The 23,394-nt window shown below is 37.6% G+C and overlaps 1 protein-coding gene and 1 pseudogene across 9 annotated transcripts in view; one reads left to right on the top strand and one right to left on the bottom strand.

Annotated features, from left to right (window-relative positions):
• Positions 1-23,352, bottom strand: part of IFT25 (intraflagellar transport 25) — a 79,372-nt gene extending 56,020 nt beyond the window's left edge. For 2 of the 9 annotated variants that reach the window (XM_057310645.1, XM_044383854.3), the window contains exons 1-3: positions 22,751-22,820; positions 14,113-14,183; positions 12,511-12,623 (exon numbers count right to left, since the gene is read on the bottom strand). In XM_057310645.1, coding sequence (XP_057166628.1) covers positions 12,511-12,608 — 98 coding nt within the window. In that variant the 5' untranslated portion in view covers positions 12,609-12,623; positions 14,113-14,183; positions 22,751-22,820. The other 7 variants (XM_057310647.1, XM_057310643.1, XM_057310644.1 and 4 more) reach the window with 7 other exon arrangements.
• Positions 18,099-18,232, top strand: LOC125282912 (U2 spliceosomal RNA; annotated as a pseudogene).
• Positions 23,353-23,394: the final 42 nt, after the last annotated feature.

Below are 23,394 nucleotides of genomic sequence, written 5' to 3'. Positions count from 1 at the left end.
GAATTTTGTCAAATGCTTTTTCTTCATCTATTGGGATGATCATATGATTTTTCTCCCTTGTTCTGGCAATGTGGTGAATTACACTCAACCTTGTATTCCTGTGATAACATGATAAATATGCCAACCTTGCTTTCCCAGGATTAATTTCATTTGCTGGATTCAATTTATAAGGATTTTTGTGTCTATGTTCATAAAGGATATTGGTCTTTAACTTTCCTTTCTTATTTCCATTATTTTTTCCTTCCCTTCCCTTCCCTTCTCTTCCCTTCCCTTCCCTTCCCTTCCCTTCCCTTCCCTTCCCTTCCCCTCCCCTCCCCTCCCCTCCTCTCCCTTCCCCTTCCCCTTCCCCTTTCCTTCCCCTTTCCTTGTAATGTCTTTGTCAGGTTTTGGTATCAGGGCCACGCTGTTCTCATAAAAAACAATTTGAGAAATGTCTCCTGCTCTGTCTTTGAAAGATTTATATTATTTTTTCCTCTAAATATTTGATAAAATTTAATTTATACAATAGATACATGGCTATTCAAATTTTCTATTTCATCTTTTGTCATTTTTATAGGTAGAGGTTTTTAAGAAATCTGTCCACTTAAATTGTCAAATGTATTAGCCTAAATTTGTTCTCTTTTTAAATTAAAAACATTTTAAAATTGAGGTATAATTGACATATAACATATTAGTTTCAGGTATACAACATAATGGTTTGATATCCTAAATTTGTCCTCGATAGTGATTTATTAATCTTTTAGAAACTAGTGATATTGCTTCTTTCATTGCTGGTACTGTTGATTTATATTTTCTCTATTCTTTCTTGGTCAATCTTCCTAGAGGTTTATAACTTTTAATAATCCTTTCAGATAATCAATTTTGGTTTTGTTAATTTTTTCTAATTGTCTATTTTCTATTTTATTGATTTCTGCTCTTACCTTTTATTTATTTTCTTCTACTTTCTTTGGGTATAATTTGCTCTTCTTTATCTAGCTTCCTACAGTGGAAATTTAATTACTGGTTTTTAAAAATTATTTTTAAGATAAAATATTTATGCTAAAAAAAATTTCCCTGGAAGCATCACTTTAGCTGCATCCACAAATGTGGATATATTGTGCTTTCATTATCATTTGGTTAGGAATATTTTCTAATACACCTTGTATATTTGACCAATGGGTTATTTAGAAGCGCCATGTTTAATTTCTAAGTTTCAGAGATGTTTTTCCAGATGCCTTTTCAAAATTTACTTGTAATTTAATTACATAGTGGTCAGAGAACAAATTCTTTTTTCTCCAGCTTTAGTGCAATATAATCAACATACAACACCGTGCAAGTTGAAGGTAAACAACATGATGATTTATTTACATATATGTTGTGAAATCCTGATCATAATCACATTAATTAACACATCCATCATTTCACATGTACCATTTTTTTGAATACATATTCCCTAAGGTTTCAATCTTCTGAAATTTATTGACTTTATGGCCCAGCACATTTCAGTGAATGTTTAGTATACTTCTTCCATGTGCCATTGTTGATTATAATGTTTTATAAATGTCAATTCAGTCAAGGTGACTGACAGTGTTGTGCAGATCATCCTACCTTTAAAATGTCTTTACTATCTGTATCTTTAGATTCTTTGTCTGGCTGCTTTATCATTACTGAAAGAAAGGTATTAAAATCTCCAACTATGATTATGGGTTTGTTTATTTCTCTCGTTCATCTGTCAGTTTTTATTTTATGTATTTGGAAGATTATGCGGTCAGTTTACATTTAGGATTATTATTTCTTCCTGATGAAAGAATGCTCAAACATTATAAAACGTGCCCTTTACCTCTGGTAATTCTCCTTATCTTACATTCTACTTTGTCTGATAGGAATACAGCCACAGCCACTGTCTTATGTTTAGTGTTTATAGGATACATCTTTTTCATCCTTTTATTTTCAACCTATTCGTGACTTTATATTTAAAGTACATCTCTTGCACACAGAATAAACCAGTGTGTTGTATTTTTACCCAGTCTGACAATTTCTGTCAATTTCTATCATTAATTGAAGTGTTTAGCCCATTGGCATTTAATATAATTATTGATATGGCTGGGTTTAAGTCTACCATCTTACTATTCATTTTCTATTTGTCCCTCTCATCTATTTTTTTCTTTCTTTTTTAAAATTTCTTTTTATTATATTATGTTAGTCACCATACAGTACATCCCTGGTTTTTGATGTAAAGTTCGATGTTTCATTAGTTGCGTATAACACCCAGTGCACCATGCAATATGTGCCCTCCTTACTACCCATCACCAGTCTATCCCATTCCCCCACCCCCTCCCCTCTGAAGCCCTCAGTTTGTTTCTCAGAGTCCATAGTCTCTCATGCTTCATTCCCCCTTCTGATTACCCCCCTTTCTTTATCCCTTTCTTCCCCTACCGATCTTCCTAGTTCTTATGTTCCATAAATGAGAGAAATCATATAATTGTCTTTCTCTGCTTGACTTATTTCACTTAGCATTATCTCCTCCAGTGCCATCCACGTTGCAACAAATGTTGAGAACTCGTTCTTCCTGATAGCTGAGTAATATTCCATTGTATATATGGACCACAACTTCCCTTTTTTTTTTCCGAAGATTTTATTTATTTATATGACACAGAGAGATAGCCAGCAAGAGAGGGAACACAAGCAGGGGGAGTGGGAGAGGAAGAAGCAGGCTCCTAGCAGAGGAGCCTGATGTGGGGCTCGATCCCAGAATGCTGGGATCACGCCCTGAGCCGAAGGCAGACGCTTAACGACTGCGCCACCCAGGTGCCCCGGACCACAACTTCCTAATCCAGCCATCTGTTGAAGGGCATCTTGGTTCCTTCCACGATTTAGCCATTGTGGACAATGCTGCTATGAACATTGGGGTGCATATGGCCCCTCTCTTCACTACGTCTGTATCTTTGGGGTAAATACCCAGTAGTGCAATGGCTGGGTCATACGGTAGCTCAATTTTTAACTTTTTAAGGGACCTTCACACTGTTTTGCAGAGTGGCTGTACCAACTTGCATTCCCACCAACAATGTAGGAGGGATCCCCTTTCTCCACATCCTCTCCAGCAATTGTTGTTTCTTGCCTTGTCAATTTTGGCCATTCTAACTGGCATAAGGTAGTATCTTACTATGGTTTTGATTTGAATTTCCCTGATGGCTAATGACTTTGAACATTTTTTCATGTGTCTGTTAGCCATTTGTATGTCATCATTGGAAAAGTGTCTGTTCATATCTTCTGTCCATTTTATGATTTGTTTATTTGTTTCTCGCGTATTGAGTTTGAGAAGTTCTTTGTAGATCTTGGATACCAGTCTTTTATCTGTAGCATCATTTGCAAATACATTCTCAAATTCCGTGGGCTGCCTCTTAGTTTTTTTGACTGTTTCCTTGGCTGTGCAGAAGATTTTTATCTTGATGAAGTCCCACAAGTTCATTTTATCTTTTGTTTCTCTTGCCTTTGGAGATGTATCATGAAAAAGGTTGCTTTGGCCGATGTCGTAGAGGTTGCTGCCTATGTTCTCCTCTAGGATTTTGATGGATTCCTGTCTCACATCAAGGTCTTTCATCCATTTGGAGTTTATCTTTGTGTATGGTGTGAGAGAGTGGTCACTTTTCATTCTTTTGCATGTAGCTGTCCAATTTTCCCAGCACCATTTATTGAAGAGACTGTCTTTTTTCCACTGGATGCTTTTTCCTGCTTTATCAAAGATTAGTTGCCCAAAGAGCCGAGGGTCCATTTCTGGGCTCTCTATTCTGTTCCATTGGTCTATGTGTCTGTTTTTGTGCCAGTACCATGCTGTCTTTGTGATCACAACTTTGTAGTACAGTTCGAAATCCGGCATTGTGATGTCCCCGGTTTTGTTTTTCCTTTTCAATGGTTCCTTGGCGATTTGGGGCCTTTTCTGGTTCCATACAAATTTAAGGACTATTTGTTCCAGTTCTTTGAAAAATGTCATTGGTATTTTGATCAGGATAGCATTGAAAGTGTAGATTGTTCTGGGTAGCATGGACATATTAACTATGTTAATTCTTCTGATCCATGAGCATGGAATATTTTTCCATCTTTTTGTGTCTTCTTCAATGTCCTTCAAGAGTAATTTATAGTTTCTAGAATATAGGTCCTTTACGTCTCTGGTTAAGTTAATTCCAAGGTAACGTATGGTTTTTGGTGCTATTGTAAATGGGATGGATTCCCTAATTTCTCTTTCTTCAGACTCATTATTCGTGTATAGAAATGCAACTGATTTCTGAGCATTGATTTTGTATCCCACCACATTACTGAATTGCTCTATAACTTCTAATAGTTTGGGAGTGGATTCTTTTGGGTTTTCCATATAGAGTATCACGTCACCTGCGAAGACAGTTTGACTTCTTCTTTGCCGATTTGGATACCTTTTATCCCTTTTTGTTGTCTGATTGCTGTTGCAAGGACTTCTAGTACTATGTTGAATAATAGTGGCGAGAGTGGGCATCCTTGTTGTGTTCCTGATCTTAAGGGAAAGGCTTCCAGCTTTTCCCCATTGAGAATGATATTTGCTGTAGGCTTTTCATAGATGGTTTTTATGAGATTGAGGAATGTACCCTCTATCCCTACATTCCGAAGGGTTTTAATCAGGAAAGGATGCTGTATTTTGTCAAATGCTTTTTCTGCATCTATTGAGAAAATCATATGATTTTTGAATTTTTCTTTCTGGATAAAATCTATGACATTGATTGATTTGCAAATATTGAACCACCCTTGCATCCCAGGGATGAATCCCACTTGGTCATGATGGATAATCCTTTTAATGTACAGTTGAATTCTATTAGCCAGGATCTTGTTGAGGATTTTGGCATCCATGTTCATTAGGGAAATCGGTCTGTAATTCTCCTTTTTGATGGGGTCTTTGCCTGGTTTGGGGATCAAGGTAATATTGGCCTCATAGAATGAGTTTGGTAGCTTTCCTTCTGTTTTTATTTTTTGAAATAGCTTTAGGAGAATAGGTATTATTTCTTCTTTGAATGTTTGGTAGAATTCCCCAGGAAAACCGTCCGGGCCTGGAGTTTTGTTTTTTGGAAGGTTGTTTATCACTGTTTCAATCTCTTCATAATTAATTGGCCTGTTTAAAAAATCAATTTCTTCCTGTTTCAGTCTTGGTAGTTTATAGGTTTCCAGGAAGTCCTTCATCTCTTCCAGATTGCTTAATTTATTGGCATAAAGCTGTTGATAAAAGTTTCTAATAATCATTCCAATTTCATTGGTGTTGGTTGTGACCTCTCCTTTTTCATTCATAATTTTATTAATTTGGGTCCTTTCTCTATTCTTTTGGACAAGTCTTTCCAGTGGTCTGTCAATTTTATTAATTCTCTCAAAGAACCAGTTTCTAGTTCTGTTGATCTGCTCTACTGTACTCCTGGTTTCTAATTCATTGATTTCTGCTCTAATCTTGGTCAATTGCTTCCTTGTGCGTGGATTAGGCCTGTCCCTCTGTTGCTGTTCCAGCTTCTTGAGGTGAGAATATAAAAACTGCATTTTAGATTTTTCTATTCTTTTGAGTGAGGCTTGGATGGCTATGTATTTTCCCCTGCCTTTGCAGTTTCCCATAGGTTTTGGACCGTTGTGTTTTCATTCTCGTTGGTCTCCATAAATTGTTTAAATTGATTTTTGATCTCCTGGTTTATCGAATCATTCCTGAGCAGGATGGTTCTTAGTCTCCAAGTGTTTGAGTTTCTTCCAAATTTTTCCTTGTGGTTGAGTTCCAATTTCAAAGTGTCATGGTCTGAGAATATGCAGGGAATAATTTCAGTCTTTTGGTATCAGTTGAGACCTGTTTTGTGACCCAGAACATGGTCTATTCTTGAAAATGTTCCATGGGCTTTAGAATAGAATGAATATTCTTTGGTTCTGGGTGTAGTGTTCTATATATATCTATGAGGTCCAACTCGTCAAGTACATTTACCATTTCCAATGCACTTAATTTCTTGCTGTAGGTTTGAATTTCCATCTAGCATTATTAACACTTCAACATGCAGAACTTCCTTTAACATTTCCTGGATACAGGTCTACTCGTGGTGAATAAAATGTCTCTATTTCACCCTCATTTTTGAAGGATATATTAGCTAGATACAGAATTCTGAGTTGACAGGGTTTTTTTGTTGTTTATTTTTTCAGCATTTAAGATATTATTCCATCGTCACCTGTATTCCACTGTTTTGTGATGCAAAGTCAGCTGTCACTGGTACTATGGTTCCCCTGTAGTTAATGTATTGTTTTCTGCAGCTATTTAAAAATTTTTTTCTTTATTTTTCAGCAGATTACAGTATGGTCTCTTTGTATGTATCCTGCTTGGGGTTTGCTGAGTTTCTTGGATTTATAAATTGGCATTTTTTAATAAGACTGGAGAACATTCAGCCGAAAAGTAGAAACAACCTGAATATCCATCAGCTATCCTGAATGGATAAATAAAATGTGCTATATCCATAAAATGGAATATTATTTGGCAATAAAAAGGAACGAAGCACTGATATGTGCTATAACATGGGTGAACCCTGAAAACATGTAAGTGAAAGAAGGTAGTCACGAAAGACCATATATATGATTCCATTTATATGAAATCTCTGAACAGGCAAATCTATAGAGATATAAAATAGATTAGTGAGTGCCTAAGGCTGGTGGTGATAGGGGAAATATAAGGTGACTGCAATGGGTTGCAAGGTTTTTTGGAGGGTAATGAAATGCCCTAAAATTGATTGTGGAGATGACTGCATAACTCTGAATATGCTGGAAACCAATAAATTGTACATTTTAAATGGGTGAATTGCACACTACGTGAATTATCTGTCAATAAAGCTGTTACCAAAAACAAAACAAAACAGTACATGTCCAACTTACAATTTTGGATTTTTTATATTATGCTTACTATTTTACAATTTATTTTTTATTTATATTTATATGGTTTTAAGTTTTATTTATTTAAATGACTTTTAACTGCCCTCTGTTTCTCAGGTGATTTTAATGAACATGACCAATATAACAACCTCAAATAGTATGTAGAGATGTACTGGTTTTAAAAATGACATAGGGGCAGGGGCAGCCTGGGTGGCTCAGTCGGTTAAGCATCTGACACTTGATTTGGGCTCAGGTGATGATCACAGGGTGGTGAGATCAAGCCCCACATCAGGCTCTGTGCTCAGTGTGGAGTCTGCTTGAGATTCTCACTCTCTCTCTGCCTCTGCTCCCCTCCTCGTCACACACTCTCTCTCTCAAAATAAATAAATAAAATCTTTTTAAAAATGACATATATGAGTATACAGTCAATTAATCTATGACAAAAAAAGGCAAGAATACGCAATGGGAAAGAGAGTCTCTTCAACAAATGGTGTTGGGAAAACTGGTCAGCTAAATGCTAAAGAATGAAACTGGATCACTTGATTACACCAAACCCAAAAATAAACTCAAAATGGGTTAAAGACCTGAATGTGAGACCTGAAACCATAACATTCCTAGAAGAAAACATAGGCAGTAATGTTTTAACATCTACGGTAGAAACATTTTTCTAGATATATCCTCTCTGGCAAGGGAACAAAAGCAAAATTAAACTATTAGGACTACACCAAAATAAAAAGCTTTTACAGTGAAGAAAACCATCAACAAAATAAAAAGACAACCCACTGAGTGGGAGAAGATATCTGCAAATGATATATCCAATAAGAAGTTAATATCCAAAATATAGAAAGAACTTATACAACTCAACAGCAAAAAACCCCACAAATAATCCAATTAAAAATGGGCAGAAGACATGAACAGACATTTCTCCAAAGACATACAGATAACCTAACAGACACATGAAAAGATGCTCAACATCAGTAATCATCAGGGAAATGCAAATCAAAACCACAATGAGATATCACTTCATACCTGTCAGGATGGCTAAAATCAACAACAAAAGAAACAAGAGGTGTTGGCAAGGGTGTGGAGAAAAAGGAACGCTCGTGCACTGTTGCTGGGAATGCAAACTGGCACAGCCACTGTAGAAAACAGTATGGAGGTTGCTCAAAAGACTAAAAATAGAATCACCATACGATTCAGTAATTCCATCACAGGGTATTTACCCCCAAAAAATGAAAACACAAATTCGAAAAGATATATGCACCTCCATGTTTATTGCAGCATTATTTACAATAGCCAAGATATGGAAACAACCAAAGTGTCCATCTATAGATGAATGGATAAAGAAGATGTGGTATACATACAGTGGAATAATACTCAGCCATAAAAAAGAATGAAATCTTGTCATTTGCAACACATGGATGGAACTAGGGAGTATAATACTAAGTGAAATAAGTCAGTCAGAGGAAGACAAATACCATATGATTTCACTCAAATGTGGAATTTAAGAAACTAAGCAAATACAAAAAAACCCCCAGACTCGGAGCACCAGGTGGCTCAGTCATTAAGCGTCTGCCTTCGGCTCAGGGCGTGATCCTGGTGTTCTGGGATCGAGCCCCACATCAGGCTCCTCTGCTGGGAGCCTGCTTCTTCCTCTCCCACTTCCCCTGCTTGTGTTCCCTCTCTCACTGGCTGTCTCTCTCTCTGTCAAATAAATAAAATAAAATCTTAAAAAAAAAAAAAACCCAGACTCAAATATAGAGAACAAACTGGTAGTTGCCAGAGAGAAGGTCAGTGGGAAGATTGGTGAAATACGTTCAGGGGATTAAGAATATACTTGTGATGAGCACTGAGTAATGTATAGAATTGTTGAATCATTATATTTTACACCTGAAACTAATATAACACTGTATGTTATTATACTGGAATTTAAAAAATAAGTAAATAAATAAAATTTTTAATGACATATAACTGAATTCTCATAGGTATAAAGAACTCATAAAAATGGTAGTTTTCTTTTAAAGATTTATTTAATTATTTTAGAGAGAGCACACATATGAGAGTGTGGGGATTGGGAAAGGGGCAGAGGGAGAGGGAGAGTTTCAAGCATACTCTGCACTAAGCATGGAACCCAATGCGGGGCTTGATCTCATGACTCTGAGATCACAACCTGAGCCAAAATCGAGCATCTGGTGCTTAAGCCACTGTACCACCCAGGAGCCCCAGTTTTTCTTTTAAATAAGGCTTTACAAATAACAACTGTTTAGCATCTATTATCTCATGTGATTTTTTTTCAAAACTCTGAGGTAGTCAGGGAAGGTGGTGTTATGCCATTTTTTAGATCAGAAAAGTGAGGTTCAAAGAGTAACACATATGTTTTTAGTCTAAGGTAATATATATAGTTCACTTAACCAGGAATTTTAACTGTAAATCTAGTATTCTACACTATGCTGAAAGGACTAATTCTCTCTTCTACTTTTTCTCTTAAATCATTTTTTTTCTAGGATTGAACTTCCTTTCTCCTTTTTCATTGACATATTAAAAACCTGTGGGCAAAAGTAGAGTCAAAGGCAAGTAGAAATATAATCACTTTCTTTAACTCTTATTTCTCAGGAAATTGAGAGTTGGGAGAACCATCTACTGGGGGCAATTTGTATGGCACTGTTTTCTCCAAATAATTCTATGGTTACTTCCGTTTAGACAAACCAACTTATGAGGACTGATTAATTTTTAATACCTACTAAATAAAGTCTAATTGTACTTGTTGGAAATGATATACATTAAAAGTCTATGATATGTTCTGTTATCAGGTCAGTAACTACTTTTATTCTATCTAGTTTTCTATACTAAGGGTTTTGTCTAATCTAAATGTTAGTCCTTAACTCATTCATTAATATGGACTGATCTTTGGAAAGATCTCTATTTCTTTTTTTCTTTTTTAAGAAGTTTTTAAGAAGATTTTATTTATTTGGGAGAGAGAGACAGAGAGAGAGAAAGCATGAGTTGGGGGAGGGACAGAGGGACAAGCAAATTGCCCACTGAGTCTGGAGCCCAACACGGGGCTTGATTCCAGGACCCTGAGATCATGACCTGAGCTGAAGTCAGACACTTTACCGACTGAGCCACCCAGGTGTCCTGAAAGATCTCTACTTCTAAAAATAACTTAAGGTAAATCTCATTATACCTGTGTACCATCACAGCAATTCCCACATTAATTTCTCTACTCTGAAGCAGAGTGGGATAAATAGCTATTACCTGAATTTCAGGAAGTTTCAGGAACAAACTAAAAAGGATTAAGAGGCACAGGTGAAAAAACAGACGTTAACTTTGGATTCAAATCTAAAGTTTGAGTTATCATACTATAGTACAAAGAACCCCAAACTGGGAGTTAGAAGACATGAGTGTTAATCTTGATTCCACCACTTGGTTATCTGTGTAATTTTGAAAGAGTCATCTTTACCTCTGATTATCCTTTTCCTCATCTTTACAATAAGGTTGAGAATACATTTTAAAAATATTTTGCCTGTTGGGGCACCTGGGTGGCTCAGTTGGTTAAGCGACTGCCTTCAGCTCAGGTCATGATCCTGGAGTCCCGGGATCAAGTCCCACATCAGGCTCCCTGCTCAGCGGGGAGTCTGCTTCTCCCTCTGACCCTCCCTCCTCTCATGTTCTCTCTCTCTCTCTCAAATAAATGAAAAATCTTTAAAAAAAAATATTTTGCCTCTTATTTCCCAAGCTTGTGGTGAGGGTCAAATGACATAACATCTATGAAACTATAAAGCCCTATGCAAATATAAAATAATACAAACACACACACACACACACGTCTAACACACGCGAGTGTGTGTGTGTGTGTGTGTGTGTGTATACTCAGCTACTTTCCAATATTAATTGAATTTGACTGATATTTGATGATCTGATTCAACAAGATACTCAACAACTATCTTAAGACATTCTGGAGGCAAAGATGAGTAAGTCATAGTCTCTAACTTCTAGGAATTCATAGTTAAGAGAGGCTATAAAAAGGTAAACTAATCTTACATGAGGCCAAAGGGACAGATATCAGAGAGGAGATAACAAGTAGGCTTAAAGGAAGAGGTTGAGTTGCTAGAATTTCATCCAGATACAAGGAATTCACAATAGAACACAAAAATACCACAAGATCTGTGTTAAAACTGGCTCTGCCTTCAGTAGTTAAAACTAGTATTTGACCTCTTTAGAGCTCTCTTACCACAACTCTAAAATGAAAGGTTTAGATAAGATAAATTCTTAAGTCCTTCCAGCTCTAAAATTATATCATTCTATGAGTCAGACTCTGGTCATTGTACAGACCAAGAAAGAGAAATCAAGACAGTAATAAAATAGTCACAACTATTAAAAAAGGAGTTTTTCCATTAACTACTTTTTCTTAGAATTTAAAAGCCCAAGAATGATATTTATCTCTACCTTGAATAAGCTCTAACACAGTAAAGAGAGGAAATTGGAATGAAATCAAGAAGCTGAGAACTAAACAATGCAGGTAGACAGCAGGAAGTCAAGACTTCAGTTCAGCAAAGATGTTGCTTAGATCACTAAGGAAAAAGGCAATAATGAGAAGTTATAATGTTTTTATACCTACTTACTAGAAAAACTTGGAATAAAATCACAACCAGATATTACAATGTACTGTTCATTGAGGTAGTTGTTGTTTAAAGTCTTGCCTTGTTAAGAAACAACAATTGTTGGAGAGGATATGGAGAAAGGGGATCCCTCCTACATTGTTGGTAGGAATGCAAGTTGGTACAGCCACTCTGCAAAACAGTGTGGAGGTCCCTTAAAAAGTTAAAAATTGAGCTACCCTATGACCCAGCCATTGCACTACTGGGTATTTACCCCAAAGATACAGACGTAGTGAAGAGAAGGGCCATATGCACCCCAATGTTCATAGCAGCATTGTCCACAATAGCTAAATCGTGGAAGGAACTGAGATGCCCTTCAACAGATGATTGAATTAAGAAGTTGTGGTCCATATATACAATGGAATATTACTCAGCTATCAAAAAGAACGATTTCTCAACATTTGCTGCAACACGGACGGCATTGGAGGAGATAATGATAAGTGAAATAAGTCAAGCAGAGAAAGACAATTATCATAAGAACTAGGAAGATCGATAGAAGAAAGGGATAAAGAAAGGGGGGGTAATCAGAAGGGGGAATGAAGCATGAGAGACTATGGACTCTGAGAAACAAACTGAGGGCTTCAGAGGGGAGGGGGGGGGAATGGGATAGGCTGGTGATGGGTAGTAAGGAGGGCACATATTGCATGGTGCACTGGGTGTTATGCGCAACTAATGAATCATCGAACTTCACATAAAAAAAAAAGTCTTGCCTTGTTAAACCACTTCTTAAAAAACTACTTGTATAAATAGGTCGGTTTAAAAATTATAAAGAAAAGGATCAAAAACCTAAATATACACAACTGAATTTGTTTCAGAAATGGTACCAAACACAGATATTGTCAAGTAATGTACTTCATCAAACATTTATTAAACTATGTTTAAAAGTTCTAGTTGTTGTATAGTCCCAGTACTCAAGGGGTTCACTGATCTAATATCAAGACTTTAAGGAAGTAAAAATAGTAACTCTTACCCATCAATCATATTTTCAGGTGGGTGTTTTTCATCACTTGATGTAGCCAAAATCACTTCAGCCCCCTCAGAGCTCAAACACAGATCAATTTTTCTCATCTTCAAGTATTTAACCTACAAATAAAACAATAATAACAGAAGCAAATTCTTGATTCTCTGAACTTTATCTGAGAAAAGGGAGACAGAAAGCCTGTTGCCTAGCACACAGCTTAACAACCAAGCTATTCAACAAGTGGGAGGGACTCTAACATGTTTATTTATGTAAGTAAACTTCTAACCTCTCCCAGGAATAATCTGTAAGATAATGATTATTTCCACTATTCTACTCCACAAAACAAGACCCTGACTACTCTAACTGACATCATTTTTCTTTTCTTTTTTTTTTTTTTAAAGATTTTATTTATTTATTCGACAGAGATAGAGACAGCCAGCGAGAGAGGGAACACAAGCAGGGGGAGTGGGAGAGGAAGAAGCAGGCTCATAGCGGAAGAGCCTGATGTGGGGCTCGATCCCATAACGCCGGGATCACGCCCTGAGCCGAAGGCAGACGCTTAACCGCTGTGCCACCCAGGCACCCCTGACATCATTTTTCTGATTCTAAAATTAAAAGTCCTCAATAATGATACAGAAATAGTTAACAGGCTAAGGTAACATGAATTAATGGATAAATTTTCAAAAATTATTTATATCGTTATATTTCTGAAATTTAAAAAAATCTGGAGCATAAAAACATGTTTTCATGACTGTTTTTTTTTTTTTAAAGTAGGCTCACTGTCCAGCACAGAGCCCAACTCAGGGCTTGAAACCATGACTGTGAAATCAAGAGTCAGATGCTCAATCAACTGAGCCACCCAGGCCCCCCAAGTGACTGTTTATCTGTACATTTGTTTTTTATTTTATTTTTAAAATTTTTTTATGTTATGTTAGTCACCATACAGTACATCATTAGTTTTCGATGTAGTGTTCCATGATTCACTGTTTGCATATAACACCCAGTGCTCCATGCAATACGTGCCCACCTTAATACCCATCACTGGGCTAGCCCATCCCCCCACCACCCTCCCCTCTGTAACCCTCAGTTTGTTTCCCAGAGTCCATAGTCTCTTGTGATTCATTCCCCCTTCTGTTTACTCCCCCCTTCATTATTCCCTTCCTTCTCCTACCAATGTCCCTGCTATTCCTTATGTTCCACAAATGAGTTAAACCATATGATAACTGTCTTTCTCTGCTTGACTTATTTTACTTAGCATAATCTCCTCCAGTCCCGTCCATGTTGCTGCAAATATTAGGTAATCGTTCTTTCTGATGGCTGAGTAATATTCCATTGTATATATCCATATATTTATCAACCGAAGTAGCAAATAATATTATTCATATGTAAAAAATATCTTACCATCATTATTTTTTGGAGCAGAATGTAAAATAAGAGAGAAGACAAATTTTTGCTTATTTTTAAATTCTAGATCAGTTACTTGGTCATGGATTTAAAGACATTTCTATTGTATGGTAATATTTTACGTTTAATAAAAGTAACCTGAAAAGATAAGGACCTTGGTGGATTAAACAAAGAAGGGGAGAGAAGATTCTATCAGATTTTACTCACCCTCCTCCTTGATCTGGTGGTGACAGGGCACAAACCAATATATAGATGCAAAGTGACCGTGAAAGCTGTATCTATAAAGAATTAAAAGACAAAAAGTGTTTGGAAAAAGGAGGAAGGCTTCCAATACCCTTCATACCCTGGCCTCCGGCTGACTTTTAAAAAAATGAAACTATTTCAAATAAATAATCAACAAGTACAGAGATTATCATATATATTAAACAACTATGTACCCACTGCCTAGATTTAATAAATGTTAACATTTTTGCCCATTTCCTTCCTTGTCCAGAGGTAATAGCTATTCCGAAGTTGATGAATATCTCTCCTTACTATATTTTATACTTTTATCATATACATATCCATAAACAATATGTGCTGTCCTTTTAAAACTTAGATGCTTTCTCAGTATATATACCCTTATACTACTTGCTTTTTTCATTCAGTATTATGTTTTCAAGTTTTTATCATGTTGATGCATGCAAATCTACTTTATTCACTTTAACTGCTATCAGGTATTTCTCCATTTCTCTAATGATGAATATTTAGGTGTTTCTAATTTTTTGCTATTATAAATAAATTTGAAGTGTGTATCTTTTTGTATATATCCTTAGCATATGTGGGTGAAAGTCTTTATGATAAGAGTATCCTTCTTTACAGAAATAAAATTGTAGAAACTTAGAATCAGCATATCTTCAAGTCAGTAATTGATCAATTTGATCTAGAAATTTTAACAATTTACACTACTATCTGCAGTGTTTGAGAGTTTCTGTTTCCTCAAATTCTCACCAACTTGGTATTATTAGATATTTTGGCTTTAGCCCAAATGAATGTGAAATGGTATCCCAGTAAGGTTATAATTTGTATTTCCATGATTATTAGTGAGGTTGAATACTGTTTCATAGAACTATGAGCCATTCAGGCCTCTTTTTCTGTTATTTGATTTTCCTCATCCTTTGCTCATTTTGCTATTGGGGTGCTTTTTAAAAATTTTGTTGTCGTTTTCTTTTTGATTTGTAGGAATTTTTAAAAATAAAACATTCTGGATACAAATCCTTTGTTATATGTGTTGTAAATATCTTCTCCTACTCTGTAGCTTGACTTCTCTGGGGTTTTTTGTATATTTTCCCACCGCACGCACTTTTTTTTAATTACTAAACTATAACATACATAAAGAAGAGAACACAAATCAGAAGTATATAGAGCAATAAATTTTCACAAAGTTAACACACCCAGGTAATCACCGCCCAGGGTAAAGAAATCGAGTATTACCAGCACTTGAGAAGCCCTCTGCATGCCCCCTCCCAATCACTTCCCTCCCTCCTTCCCAAGAAAAGCATGGTCCTTATTTCTAACAGATTAATTTTGCCTGAAACTTATATATATAGAATCATACAGCTTGTACTTATTTGTATCTAGTTTCTTTCATCATCGTGTTTTGAGACTTAGCCATATTGCTGTGTCACAGAGTTAAGGTGCAACTAAGTAAAGTAAAATTACAACCCAGCCCCAAACCATCTCAACACCTAATAAGACCAAAGAAACCATCCCCTAAGTGGAGCTTCATAGGAAACTGGGTGTATGAACTGAAAAGCAAAGAAAGATTTCTGCGCTCTTGGGTACTTAGATCCCAAAGCCCTGATGGAGGGAACTGATCTCACTCCCAAATATCTGAAATCAGAGGTAAACTGAAACTATTTAAATAAAGCTATAACTCAGTTTGATCCCTAGGTGGACTGAAGTGATATGTCCCTTATTCAGGCGGTGGGGCAAAGAAAATGGTGTGTTGTCTCTGAGAAAAGGCATTATCTACTTCAGTGTCTATTATTCTTCTAAACACAACATCCAACGTATAAAATCACTTCAGATCTATAGATGACCCAAGTATTGGAATTAGCAAAGATAGCTACTATGAATCTGTTAGATAATTTAGTGAAAAGATGGACAAAATGGGTGAATAGAAAGGGAATTTTAGCAGAGAAATGGAACCCTAAAAAAGAACAAAATGAAAATTCCAGAACTGAAAAGTATAGTATCTCAAATAAAGAATTCATTAGATGGGTTTAGCATCAGACTGGACTCAACATAAGAATGGGTCAGTGAACTTAAACATAGGTCAACAGAAATGATCCAAAATGAAATACAGAGAAAAAATGAAAGTAGCAGAACAGAGCATCAGATACCTATGAAACACTATCAAACTATTCAGAAACACATGCAATACATGTAATACATAAGGAGAAGAGCTTAGGAGAAAAATCTGAACAGATATAGCTGAAATTTTTCCAAAATTTATGAAAGACATAAACCCAAGATCCAAGAAGCTCTTGAACCCTAAGCTGGATAAACACTACAAAGAAAACCCCACTTAGACACATCTTAGTCAATCGCCGAAAATTAAAGAAAAGATAAAAAATTAAAAGTAGTCAAAGTAAAAAACACATTACATTTAGGAGAACAAGAATAAAAATTGTCCTCTCATCAGAAACAATGTAAGCCAAAAGACAGTGGAATGACATCTTTAAAGCGCTAACAGACAAAATATAGAATTCTACACCCAGCAAAAATATCCTTTGAAAGTGAAAGCAAAATAAAGACATTTTCAGGCGAACAAAAGCTGAAAGTGTTTGTTATCAGTAAACACACACTCTAAAAAATATTGAAGTTCTACAGGCTGAAAGGAAATGATTGCAGGTTTAATCCTGGATATGTGGAAAAGTAGAGCACTGAAAATAGTACATACATTGGTAACATAAAAGACTATTTTAAAAATGGCAATGAATGGTAGGGATTTAATAGATGTAGAAATAATAAATACAATAATACAAAAAGCAAAAGAAAGACAAATGAGATTGTACTTTTTGTAGAGTCCTTTTATAAAGTTCTTATGTTGAACATTAAGTGATATACTATTAATTCAAAGTAGACTAGGATGTTAAGGATGCATGTTGTAATCCTAGGATTAGAATAAATTCACCACTAAAAGCCATAAAACAAAAAGAAAGGAGAAAGAAGGCCAACAGAAAAGAAGAAATGGAATATCATAAAAATACCTAATAAATCTGAAAGAAGGCCAAAAAGGAGGAGAAGAATAAAGACAAATAGAAAATAAATGGCAAGAAGATAGTTTTAAACACAAATACATTATTCCACTAAATGTTAATAAAACTAAACACTACGTTTTCAGACTGAATTTAAATAAACCCAGCAGATCCTCTTTTCAGGAGACACACTGTAAATATAACGGTAGACTGATCATAAAAGGATAGAATGTCTTAATATCTGATTAAGTAAATTCCTCTACTTAATTTTCAAAATTCTATGCTTTGTACCTTAATTATTAGAAAGATTTTTAAGGTACAGAAAAAAATTTTTGAGATGTTGCTTGTAATTCAATTCCATTTATAGATTAATTTGAAGAGAATATCATGTTTATAATAATGAGTCTTCAAATACATGGATCTTCATTTATTCATTTATCTTCATATCTCTTCATTCATTTTAGATTTAAGTCCTGAAATTATTCTCTAGTTTTCTCCAAACATATCTTCACCTCTTTTGTTGGATTTTTAGATGTCTTGAGGTTTCTATTGCTATTGTAAATGGGATATTTTAAAAAATATTATTTTTAAAAAGTCTTATTCTTGAGGCGCCTGGGTGGTTCAATCAGTTAAGCGTCTGCCTTTGGCTCGCATCATGATCCCGGGGTCCTGGGATCCAGTCGGGCATCCAGCTCCCTGGTCAGCGGGAAGCCTGCTTCTCCTTCTCACTCTGCCCCTTCCCCAGCTCATGCTCGTGTGTGCGTTTGTGTGAGCGTGCACACGCTCTCTCTCTCTAATAAATAAATCTTTGAAAAGTAAAATAATAATAGTAATAATAAAGTCTTATTCTTTACTATACAAGGAATATTTTTAACATTTCACCATTAAATGTGATGTTCACTGAAGGTTTTATTAGACACTGTTCATCAGATTATAGAAATTTCCGTCTCTATCGCTTCTCGGCCTTTTGGCTAAGATCAAGTGTAGAAATTTCCTTCTCTTTTTATGTGTTAGGTTTTATTTTTCCACAAATAAACACTGAATTTTATCAAATGTTCATCTAACATTTACTAAGATGATCATGTAGATTTTTCTACAGGTTGATAATGTGATAAATCAAGATTTTCTATTGTCATAGTATCCCCAGTTCCTAGCATAAACTCTACCTACATGGCCAAGGTATATTATCATTTTCATCCATTGTTGGGTTCAGTTTGCTAAAATTTTATTTAGAATTTTTACAAATATATTTCTAAGCAAGATTGGCTTATAATTTTTCTTTGTTATTCAGTCCCTATCTGGTTTAAGGTTTTACTTATCTATTCATTTGAGAGAGAGAGAGAGAGAGGCATGGGGAAGAGGGTGCAGAGGGAAAGAGACAAGCAGACTCCAAGTTGAGCACGGGGCCGATGAGGGGTCTTGATCTCACAACCCTGAGATCATGACCTGAGCAGAAATCAAGAGTTGGATGCGCAACAGACTGAGCCACCAAGGTGCTCCCGTATCTGGTTTTATAATCGAGATTGTACTCCCAACATAAATAAGTTAGAGCTTCCTTCTTTTCTAGTTGTTGGAGCAATTCATATAAGACAGAGGTTATTTGATCCTGTAAGCCTGGTAAAATCTTTGTAAGTAGATTTTTTTTTTTTTTACTATTTCAAATTCAACTGTTCTTTTCAGGTTTTCCAAACCACCTTGAGTCAATTTTGAAATTTATATTTTGTAGAAATGTTACCTATTTCTTCTTAATTTTTGTATTTATTAACATAAAGTTCATTTTTTATTGGTAAGACTGGTCAAGAAAAAAGGCATGTGTTCTAACATTTTCTATTTGTGCCTCTTTTCTCGGCTTTTTTCTTGCATTTAATACTATTAGAGAGTATAACACAAGAGAACTAGTGTTAGATGAACATTGTTAGCACTTAGTCTGAAGAAAGACGGTAAATTCCTAGAAATACAGATTGATGAACTTGGATGTCAATTCTCAACAAAATTCTAAAACTATTAAATTTCATTATTAAAATGATAGCCCTGAAAATGAAAACAAGAGAGTATGAGTACAATAGAAAGCAGCAGTAGCATTAGTTCACAAAGGTTATACCAAACCTATACATTTCTTTTTGCTTGTTTGATAGAGTTAGTACCAATTAGGGACATGATCTGAATATTTCAAAACTTCAGATAAAACTTCTCATGATTCCATATGGACCAGATGGAGAAATGTAGGTTGGGTGACAGGCAGTAATTTAGGTAAATTTTTATAACCCTTTGAATGGCTATGCTCAGAGAACGATGATTAATGGAACAAATGAGCTGTGGAAGACCTCTGTCCTTATGCCATTTGATATTTTTATTAATTAAAGACAGAAAAAGTATTCTTTCAATTTTGCAGATGACACAAAGCTGGGATGTCAGCTAATATGCTAGATGACAGAATTAGCACACAAAAAGATCTGAGCAAGAAAGAAAGATGGGATATGATGAATAATATATTTAATAAGGATAGCAATAAAAGCCTATACTCAGGCTTAAAAAGTCAGTCACACAAGGACTGGTCTTGACTGGGGTTAGCAAACTACTGTTTATGAGCTAAATCTAGCTTGCCACCTGTTTTTGTATGGCCCATGAGTTAAGAACGTCATTTATTTATTTATTTATTTATTTATTTGACAGAGAGAGAGAGCGCCAGTGAGAGAGGGAACACGAGCAGGGGGAGTGGGAGAGGAAGAAGCAGGTTCCCAGCGGAGAAGCCTGATGTGGGGCTTGATCCCAGAACTCCGGGACCACGCCCTGAGCCGAAGGCAGATGCTTAACGACTGAGCCACCCAGGCGCCCCAGAATGTCTTTTCTTTTAAAATACTTTTTTAAATTAAAATTTTCTGCGACACATGAAGATTATATGAAATTATATGAAATCCATACTTCAGTATCCATGAATAGTTTTATTGGAACTGGCCATGGTCATCCATTTATACATTGTCAATGGCTACTTTTGTGTTACAGTGACATAGTAGCTGCGATAGAGACTACTAGGCTCATAAAGTCTAAAATATTTATTATCTGGCCCTTTACAGAAAAAGTTTGCTGACCCTTGAACTAAAGGTATAAAACATACAGGTTTGGTTCATTACAAAGTCATGCTATCAGGCAAGAGTGTGCTGTATTTTCACCCAAAGGTAAAGGAATACAATCTTAGATTATATTAACAGAGTTAAGGAGGAAATACACCCATCAAAATTTTTAGATATAGGGGCACCTGGATGGCTCAGTCGGTTAAGCATCTGCCTTTGGCTCAGGTCATGATCCCAGGGTCCTGGGATGGAGTCCTACATCAGGCTCCCTGCTCAGCGGGGAGGCTTCTCCCTCTCCTTCTGCTGTTTCCCCTGCTTGTGCTCTCTCTCCCTCTCTCAAATAAATAAATAAATAAATAAATAAATAAAATCTTAAAAACTTTTTTTTTTTTTAGATACCAACTAAGGACCAGGCACTGTGCTTGCTAGTAATGCAAAGATGACTACAACCTAAGACAAAATGGTGATTAAGACTTAGTTCTCGCCTTCAAGCTTGGAGTCAAGGAAGATGGACAAGCATGCAGCTAATATTATAATGTTATGTGCTAATAGAGTGATCTACATCCACATACTGCATCAGTTCTGGGTAGTACATATTAAGTAGGACATTGTCAGGTTTGAAATTGTCAGAGGAAAATAAAAAGTTCATGATGATCTTTAAATCATCACATGGAGAAAGTTCAAAGAATTAGCTGAAATATTTCAAAAGAGAGAAATGTGATTAATATCACAAGTGTTCAAAAATGGAAAAAGGATTAGAATTTTTCTTTTGCAATTCCAAGAGGGAGAACTGGACTCAACAAATACAAATTTTAAGCAGAAAGACATCACAGATAAAAGAATTTAGTGGCAAAGTAAAAAGACTCTTCCATCCCTGAAAGTGTCCAAGAACAGTAGGTGATGATTTATGGAGAAAATTAAAGAAAGGATTCCTGCATTGGTGGTTCTTTTAGACTGGATCAAGTTCTAGGAAAGACAGATTGAAAACAGATAATGAAGGATCTTAGAAGCCAAGTTAAACACAATGGGTTCTGTCCTGTGGTTTTCAACATGACTGGGGGTGATTTTGCCCCCAAGGAACATTTGACAATTTTGACAGTTTGGCTATCACAACTTGGGGGGAGGGGTGTGATGTTATTGGCATCTAGTGGGCATTTCAGGAGGCTTTTAAATATCCCCATGCACAGGACAATCCCCCACAACAAATAATTATTTAGCCCAAAATGTGAATACAGAGGTGGAAAAACCCTATGGTAATATATTTGGGGGTGCAAATGTGGGGGTTGGAAACTTAGGGAAAGAACTTGCTTTTAATAAGTTATATTTTAGGGAAAAATATCTAGCATTGATGTGTGGTATAAGAATAAGGAAAAGAAGATACTTTCTATATGTTCAGTTCTTTCCTTGCCTCACATTCTTATCTAAATTGTCTGAGGTAAGCCAACATGTACTTTAACACAAAACTCATTTCACACCTCCTCTATACATCAGTATCTTTCCTATTCCCTGTGTTGGGTGTAATTATTTAATAGCAGAAGTTGAGTTCTCTTTAAGGTTCCTTGGTTGTGGTTAATGAGAAAGAGGCAAACCAGCCGCAAAGAAACCCACAAAGAAATGTTGCTTCCACAACTCCAAAGTGCAGGTTTGCGTGGTAGTCTAACCCCTCACCCTAGAATAACTTTTTCTAAATAAACACACACGTATTCCCTCAGGGCCTAGATTACTAAAGGGGGTGCACTCTGGGGTGCCCTCCTCTGCATTTTTCAAGGTCCCTGACCCTGGACTTCCCTGTCCCGGGGCCAATGAGCAACCCTTTCATCTCCAGGTCACATGCCTCTTCCGAAAATCTCGAGGGATCAAGTCCGCACTTCACTCTATCCCTGACTTGCTACTCTCCACAGGACTGATGGGGAACTTTTGTGTAAATTAGAAAACGGCCACCCTCTGTCTCCCAGGGCCAGGGCCTACGGCTTGGTATCTCACTAGGAGGGCAAACCAGCTCTGACACCACGTCCTCGCCTCCATCCCAAACCCTTCTCGGTCCAAAGCCATTCATTTCAACACCTCCGACAGTTCTAAGCACTCAAGCTTGTGGATTCCCCACCCCAAATTACATAAAATGCATTAAGTGAACCCACATCCTACAGTAACTATACTTCATAATATATGGGTTATGTAGCAGTTGAAAGGTTAGTTTGGTAGACTTATTAATTTCAATTTGCAATTGTTTTTCCCTTTCGGGAGTGAAAACATTATTTCAGGGCTCAAAAAAGTTCGTGGACTGGCACTGGCGTCTCCAGGGCTGAGGGGAGAAAACAGATCTGCGTCAGAGTTCCCCCACTCCTGTCCCCTCACGAGCCGCCCCCTCAGCGCCCTCCCGCCGTCCGCCTCCTCACAACCCTCTCCACCAGCTCCCCGCTCCGTCGTCCTGCCAGGCTCCCCTCCGCCCCCCCGCCCCCCGGCGCAGGCCCAATCCGCCTCGCCCCACCGTCCCACCACCCCGCCACCCCGTCACCCCATCACCCCGCTCGCCTGCGCCTCCCGTTAGCTCCACGCGCGCGGATCTTCCGGGATTGGGCTCTCCCTTTCGCTCCGCTCCGCCCCTCCGCGCGCAGCGTGCCCTGGACCCTAGCCCCGCCCCCTCCCCCGGCCTTCGAGGAGTTCCTTGGGGGCGCGCACCTCTCCGCTCAGGCTTTTCACTTCACCCCACCCGCCGGCCCCGCCCCGCGCAGCCCCTCCCGGCCCTCAGCCCAGCCCCCCGGGCCTGCGCCTATCCCGACTCCCGGCTCTTCACTCCTCCCCGCCCGCGGGCCCCGCCCGCCCCTCAGCTCCGCCCCCGAAGCGCGCGCACCTCTCGACTCCTGGTTCTTTGCCCCACCTCTCCCGCAAGCCCCGCCCCCGCGCTCCCCTTTACTTGGCGGGTTGAGCGGCGCAGCCCCACCCTAGAGCCTTTCCCCAAGCAAGTGCCTGAGCGCGCACCATCTACCCTCCCCCACTCAGCTCAATCCCAGGGGCTTGCAGGACCCAGGGGACCCGCCCCCGCACGAGCACGCACGCGCAGTCCCCACCTCTCCTGGATCCGGGCCCTCGGCCCTCAGGTCTCCTGCCCAGGGCCCGCCCCGCCTCCAGCCCGGCCCCGCCCCTCATGCCGGGTCCCGCGCACGCGCATCTCCCCG

The sequence above is a fragment of the Ursus arctos genome, unplaced genomic scaffold (genome assembly GCF_023065955.2).
Source record: "Ursus arctos isolate Adak ecotype North America unplaced genomic scaffold, UrsArc2.0 scaffold_12, whole genome shotgun sequence".
NCBI classification, from domain to species: domain Eukaryota; kingdom Metazoa; phylum Chordata; class Mammalia; order Carnivora; family Ursidae; genus Ursus; species Ursus arctos.
Note: the sequence above shows the minus strand (reverse complement) of the source record. Positions and strands in the feature narration are given on the sequence as shown.